The sequence below is a fragment of the Pelmatolapia mariae genome, linkage group LG3_W (assembly GCF_036321145.2).
Source record: "Pelmatolapia mariae isolate MD_Pm_ZW linkage group LG3_W, Pm_UMD_F_2, whole genome shotgun sequence".
NCBI lineage: Eukaryota > Metazoa > Chordata > Actinopteri > Cichliformes > Cichlidae > Pelmatolapia > Pelmatolapia mariae.
Window position 1 is genome coordinate 15,224,810 of NC_086229.1, and position 7,811 is coordinate 15,232,620.

The 7,811-nt window shown below is 40.8% G+C and overlaps 1 protein-coding gene across 1 annotated transcript; it reads left to right on the forward strand.

Moving 5' to 3' along the window:
* Positions 1-3,346: 3,346 nt before the first annotated feature.
* LOC134646739 (zinc finger protein 493-like) lies at positions 3,347-6,488 on the forward strand. Its single transcript, XM_063500604.2, has 2 exons — positions 3,347-4,765; positions 5,117-6,488. Exon 1 carries the CDS (start codon positions 3,454-3,456, stop codon positions 4,753-4,755), a length of 1,302 nt encoding a protein of 433 aa, XP_063356674.2. The 5' UTR covers positions 3,347-3,453; the 3' UTR covers positions 4,756-4,765; positions 5,117-6,488.
* The last annotated feature ends 1,323 nt before the right edge of the window (positions 6,489-7,811 follow it).

Genomic DNA, 7,811 nt, shown 5'->3' on the forward strand with positions numbered 1-7,811 from the left:
TTAAATATGACCAGGCTCCTTAAATGTAAGCATTTAAGATCTGATTTACATCCTTCACACAGCACATGTGTCCAGGCTGTCAGGTAAACATGCGCCTCACTATGAAACCTAACGGATCAATGGTTATGCTGTTTTGTGCCCTTGGCCTTATCAGCATCTGTGGGAATATCTTCTGAATGGGTAATGTCAGCTTGTTCACAAGCGTTTCATTTAATCAAACCACTAGTTTTAATTGAACTAGTTTTTACGCATCTACTGGGGTTTCTTTCACGGGTTGATGAGATTATTTTATTCGGGATTTTCGGAATGTTGAACTAAGAGTGAGACAGGGGCTACTACTATCTTGTTATTGTTCTCATTTTTCAGAGGGAGACATGCAAGCATGGGACCTCTCAGACTCGCCAGACTCCGAATTGCCCGAGTATTACTGTGACACCCACTATGATGATGTGATGCTGAGGCTCAAGACATTCCGATTCATCCCCGCCACACGCTTGTTTGTACGCTCATACACAGTCGATGGGACTGGAACACAATTCAGCAGGATTGCAGAACACACCATGACTGAACTGAGATCATCACAACATATAGTGTGATGGAAATTCAGTTTCCAGTAGCACAGCACTGAGAGAAGTTGCATGTTACAGATACGCTAAGGGAAATGAGAGTAAGGATATAAGCACACAGCCCCACTCCACTGACGACCTGCTGTTGGCCAACACCCTCAACGACTCTTACTGCTGGTTTGATGAGACATCAAGCAGCCTTGACACCTCCACCTTCCCCAACAATAGAGACACTTTGGTCCATCATCCCCCCACCTCCCCACTCCCACCAGCACAGAGCCATCACCACCATCAAAGACTTCACCCACAGGAGCCCCCTCCTCACTCCACAGCTATGAGGATTTCACACCACCTTCTCCCACTACAACCCTTCATATTCATGATGTGAGGACGCAGTTTGACCCTTTAGACCTACTAAAGAACCCAGTCCGCCTGAGCTTATCTTTATATTTTTACATGTTGTAGTGCCATTTCTGGGAGTATTTTAAGTTGCTATACATCAATACAACCATTATATCCCAAATTGTAATCATATGTATGCATCAAGTCATCAGTAACTACATGAATTGCAATAGTGGTATTTTTACACAAATTTCTAGTTAAAGTAATTTCAGAGGTTCATCCCTGAAAATTGTAAATGTAAAAAAGTTGCATAAAACAGTTTCCAAATTAATTTTGAGAGTCTTCATAGTTTTATTTTTGAGATACACCAATTTGTATATACTGCAGCCACCAACTTTGAAATTCTCATTTACATGACTTATTTAAACATTCTCCTCTTGAGTGCAAAATTCTTAAAAAGATCTTTTATCCTTTAAGAGTAAATAAATCTGAAAGCTGTTCCATCCTAAAAGAGTACAACAATGTGTAGTTTATGATGTTCTAAAGGTTTCAGCATCTTTTTGAATTTGTCACATGTGTGGAAAGGTATGAGTGAGCCTTTGTATCATACTGTGAGTGATGCTCGTCAGCACACAAACCCAGAGTTTCTCTACAGGAACACAGAGAGAGTTATTCCCTGTACTGTGAGGACACATTCAGCATTGTGCAGTAAATCCAGATCATCCCAGTTAAATGATTACATGGATGTGAGTGTGGTCGTCAGAGCAGCACTGATCAGTGTCAGGTTATAATGACCAAGGTGTACACAAACATTAAGTTTGAGTGTGTGCAGTGAGACTTCAGTCAAAGCATTTAACTGAGGTGTGAAAAATAAGCTGAACTCTACAGCTTGTTGTGGTCCCCTGTGGCTTGACAGCCTTCCAGCTGTTCTCCAGCATTTTCATTTACAGTCATAAAATATCTCCACATGTTGCTCCTCTTTCTCTCTCTCTGCAGTCCAAATGCGTCTTCTGAGCGCATCTGAGTCACGTGACGGCACAGTAACAAATCCCAGCAGGGCAGGAAGAAGGGGGCGGAGCAAAGTGCGTCTGCCGCATAAGAAGAGGTGTTCACACAGACAGAGCTGCTTTTTCATCCACAGCGAGTAAATAGTGAACCTCCAGGAGAGAAACAAACTAAAGTATCGATCATATACCACTACCAACGTTTGGATCGATATCTGCATCGATCTGCACACCCTTGTCTCCTGGATCGTAGCTGAGATCAGCGTGAACCACGTGGGTCTCTGCTCCCTGATCTGTTTCCTGTTTGGAAAGAGTTCCAGCTTCATCACGGAGTTTCTCTCGGTTTGTGGGCTCATCTAAAGGTAAGCACCGAGCTAACTTCAACACTAGATTTACTAACCCTGCGCACATTTGCAGAAATCCCTTGAACCCAACACCTACTAGAATTACTGACTTTTTTATTTTCTGGTGCAAGTCCCGAGGTGTTAATCACCCCTGCTGAGATTTGTACAGGTCATATGCTCGATTCACATCCTGCTTTTGTTGTGCAAACCACCCATTGTCTTTGAGGCCTGGCACATTTGCTTTGGCACACACATACAAACGCTGCAAATCTGTGTTTATTTGACAGTGTAAGACAAAAGCAGCAAAAATAAAAACTGTACCAAGAGTACAGTCTTAATGGCTCACTATACAAACAATCTGGAGACATAAATACTGACACGTGTAGGGCTGGGCTATATCATACCGTTCACGGTAATACCGGTGTAATTTTAGGCATATATACATATACATATAGATAGATAGATAGATAGATGTATAGATATATATGTGTGTGTGTATATATGTGTGTATATATATATATATATATAGATATATATGTGTGTGTGTGTATATGTGTATATATATATATATATATATATATATATATATTTATATATATCTGCAGCGTCACTCTCAGAGATCTCAACTTTTGTATATTAAAGTTCAGCCTCACAATACGTAAGCAGATATCATAATATGCGTCAGTTACTTGACTTCTATAACACTTAAAAACCGTCCTCACCGTCTCACACTCTATGTGTTTCCTGTTGTTTTTTCTCCTCGTACACGTCTCTGAAACATCCAGAGTACATTCTGTGCTAATCTCACTGAGCAGGCGTACAGGCACAGCCAAATGTCTCTAATCTTTGCCCTAGAAACAAGTCTAATATTTATCTCTGTCTGTAAGCATGTTTGCATTGATCCTCAAAAGACTGAATGCCAACTCTCATGAGCACATTTGCAATGTGTGTATGAAAATAAATATAAATACTTATTTAATAAAAGCTCACAAAATACCACTAATAAAAGGCCGGTTAGAATAATGTATTTCCCACAAATCACTGCCTCTGTTTGTATCTCTGTCACTGCAGGACCAACGTGGATCGAGAAGTCAGCGCTCTCAGGAGGCCGACAATTTTGTTGACGAAAGAAGTGGAAGAAAGAAATACAACCGTGACGAGTTTGGGAAAGATTTTACTGTGAAAGCTTCCCTAAAAATGCATCAGGTCATCCACACCGGAGAGAGACCATTCAGCTGTGACGAGTGTGGAAAGTCTTTTACCACGTCTGGACACTTAAAAACACACAAACTCATCCACACTGGAGAGAGACCGTTCAGCTGTGACGAGTGTGGAAAGTCTTTTACCACGTCTGGACACTTAAAAACACACAAACTCATCCACACTGGAGAAAGACCGTTCAGCTGTGACGAGTGTGGAAAGTCTTTTACCACGTCTGGACACTTAAAAACACACAAACTCATCCACACTGGAGAGAGACCGTTCAGTTGTAGAGACTGTGGAAAGTCTTTTACCAAGTCTGGAAAGTTAAAAACACACAAACTCATCCACACCGGAGAGAGACCATTCAGCTGTGACGAGTGTGGAAAGTCTTTTACGCAGTCTGGAAGCTTAAAAACACACCAACTCATCCACACTGGAGAGAGACTGTTCAGCTGTGGAGACTGTGGAAAGTCTTTTACCGAGTCTGGAAACTTAAAAAGACACCAACTCATCCACACTGGAGAGAGACCGTTCAGCTGTGGAGACTGTGGAAAGTCTTTTACCGAGTCTGGAAACTTAAAAAAACACCAACTAATCCACACTGGAGAGAGACCGTTCAGCTGTGACAAGTGTGGAAAGTCTTTTACCCACTCTGGAAGCTTAAAAACACACAAACTCATCCACACTGGAGAGAGACCGTTCAGCTGTGACGAGTGTGGAAAGTCTTTTGCCCACTCTGGAAGCTTAAAAACACACCAACTAATCCACACTGGAGAGAGACCGTTCAGCTGTGGAGACTGTGGAAAGTCTTTTACCGAGTCCGGAAGCTTAAAAACACACAAACTCATCCACACTGGAGAGAGACCGTTCAGCTGTGACGAGTGTGGAAAGTCTTTTACGCGCATTTCACACTTAAAATCACACCAACTAATCCACAGTGGAGTTAAAGCGTACACCTGTGATCAGTGTGGCAGAGCTTTTACTCACAGTAACAGCTTACAGAGTCATCTAGTTACCCACTCTGGAATTAAGGCGTACAGCTGTGACATTTGTGGAAAAACTTTCAGCCGGATAGACAGCCGAAACATTCACCTACGCATTCACACCAGACATGATGTGTACAGCTGTGATCAGTGTGGTAAACAGTTTACCACAAACACAGATTTACAACGTCACATGTTTACCCACACTGAGGAACGACCTTATAAATGTGACCTGTGTGAGAAGACTTTTAAATCTCCACGTTACCTGAAAGCACACCAACAGATCCACACCAGAAAGACTCTACAAGTGTAGTTACTGTGAGGTATGTATTTATATTTTTATCTTGTCAGCCCGACTGTTTGAAACAACTCTGCTCATCAAAGTGTGTTAGCATGTTAGCAATTCTACTGGCAGCTCTGAATGATTATTCAGACTCTAATCACAGGTTTTTAGGGATAGTGTTTGAGAATTGCGTTATTGTTATTGTAGCATTAAACTAGTATTACTTTAATGTTTTTACTCTTATCGTTTTTATAGCACATTAAATTGAGCTGAGTGTGATAATGTAAACAGTAAAATGTAATTGGACTTTGGCAGAGATGCTCTTTATTTCAGGTGACGTTCAGGATAAGTCAGAAAGACTGACTTACACTGTCTTTGTGTTTTTGTTTAGAAGCAGAGCGACACAGATGGATCAAGTTCTCAACCCTGTCATCGCTGTGGGAAAGACTTTTGTTGTGACCTTTGTGGAAAAACTTTAAGTCATTGAAGGACTCTGAAAATACATCAACGTAGACACACTGGAGACAAAATGAACTACTGTAAAGAATGCGGGAGAGGCTTCACCACTTCAAAGGACTTCAAACAATATGAACTCCTTCACAGTGGCGTTAAAAAGCATGTCTGCGATCAGTGTGGGTCATCCTTCATCAATGCACGTCAGCTTGAAAAGCATAAACGAGTCCACACATGAGAGAAACCATACAAGTGCAGACACTGTGACAAAACCTTTTCACAATAATGTGATCATACTAAGCATGAATGCAGACACATGAAAGAGAACTTCATCTGTGAAAGAGTTTGAGTAATCTCAGTTCATACTCCACTCAGAAACGATTCCATGTTACAAATAAACTGTTACGTCTTGATTCCTGCTTTTACGTTAATCTTATAAACAGCACATTTGCATAACGACTGAAACCGGCCCAATGAATGAACAATGGGCTGTGAGGTCAATTTCTTCATCGTTAATATGCAAATTCTTATGAGCATTGATCAACAACCACTGGTCAATGGCCATGAGTACCATTCACAGAGTAAAAATTTGCATAATGATTATGAAGTTTACTGTTACCAATGTTCAAAAACATTTACTAAATTATCTTCTCTGTGCAAACATCAGCGTGATGCAGGACTGAAATCATTGCCATCTGGCTCCAGAAAAGTGCAATCAAACGATGAGTTTATTAGCACAGGAGAAGCCACATCAGGATATGTCCTCTGACAAAAATACATGTCGAGAACACTTTTAAAGCAGTGGGGTATCCGCCCTCCCATGGCGTCAACACAAGTTAAAAGTTCATCGTGTACAGTCAATGGTATATCTTGTAAATCTTCAATAGCTATAAACAGACATATAGCAGACATATAACTTCCCTTTTCTGCAACACCTTCCATGCACAATCATAGTCTTAAGACTTCAGAGTGTCTGAGGGCTGGTTATCGCCTCCAGTCATCTGTTACCAGGTAGGTAAAAGGGCAGCCAGTTACAAAAAGGTCAAAGACACTGCTCAGGGGCCTGTTGCTAGATTTATGTACTGTAAGCATGCATGCAATCAGCCTGTTATGTTCTCATCCTCCCTCAACATGTATCACCTGGACACTCTCACCAGTGAAGCTTAAAACCCTCTTGGATGGAACATCAACTCTAAACAAGCACAGTTATGCATTGTGTATAGAATGAACTCAACCTGTGAATAGAATGAATGTGATGACAAACATATTCAATGCAATATGAACCCTGTAAGCAATATTACTGATAAAATTATACTGTAATAATAATAATACTGCACCTATGAATGAAAATGTGCCTCTTGTTACATTGTAAGCTTTCTAAACTGTTCTACTGTAGTGTTTGTGTTGAGTGGTTCGCTTTGTTCCAGCAGTTTGATTAAGAAATCTGTTTCCTGTTATATTTTTATTGAATGCATTGATCCATGTGTTCTGCAGTTTTTTTTCAGCTTGTTTATGTAATAAAATCCTGCAACAATTAAACCAAAATTTTATATGTTAAATAAAGAAATGGTTTACTGACAAAGAGTTTGAGCCGTGATGTCATTTCCTGTATATCAGAGCAACACCTGAAGTGACCAGTGTTTAAAGTCAGTCAAATTTTGTGTCAGCGATGCTTCACTACATTATCTGCTAACTGTTAGGGTGTAGAAGGACGAAACTCCCAGGGTGACCAGTGGCAGGAGCTTCCTGATGCAGAGAGTTGAGTGTGGGGGATATAAAAGAGAAGCTGAGGCATCCCAAGGTTAAAGCTGGCATAACTGAACTTTAATGTTTGATGTGTGTTTTGGCTCTCCTGCGCACAGTAATTAATAGCTTGAACACAGCAGAGCTTGATATAAAGACCTGGGTGACAACTAACTTTATGCTGCTGATTATACTTGGCCCTAAAATACCTAGAAATATGGTATCTAACCAGATACTTGCTCTGGATGGCATTACCTTGGCCTCCAGTAACACCTTGGAGTAATATTTGACCAGGACATTAAACAAATATTTAGGGCTGTGTGATGAACCAAGTTGAAAAAGCAGAAGGAGTCACAAAAAATATTAGAAAAACAAAGTTTTTATTCATTTAACCCAAATATTATATTTATAAAAGTAATTAATGTTAAGCTCATAAAAAATGTCACAGAAACAAAACTGAACTCAGACAAAGAACTGCAAACTTAACAAACCAAATGACTGCACAAAGAAATATAACTGACCTAAACAAACATAACTGACCTAAACATGAAATGGCACAGAAGGGTAAATATATTGTCTGATCAGACCACTATGACACACGAGGAGTTTTTCCGTTCCAGTCACCTTTCTCACTCACTATGTGTTAATAGACCTCTCTGAATCGAATCATATCTGTTATTAATCTCTGTCTCCCTTCCACAGCATGTCTTTATCCTGTTTTTGTCTCTAGGGTGGCTGTAGCTCAGGTGGCAGAGCAGGTCAGCCACTAATCAGAAGGTTGGTGGTTAGATCCCAGGCTGCATCCTGGCTGCATGCCAAACATCCTTGGGTGGTCAGAGCGCCCGGTGGCGCCTGTGTCCGCCAGCCTCGCCTCTGTCAGTGCGCCCCAA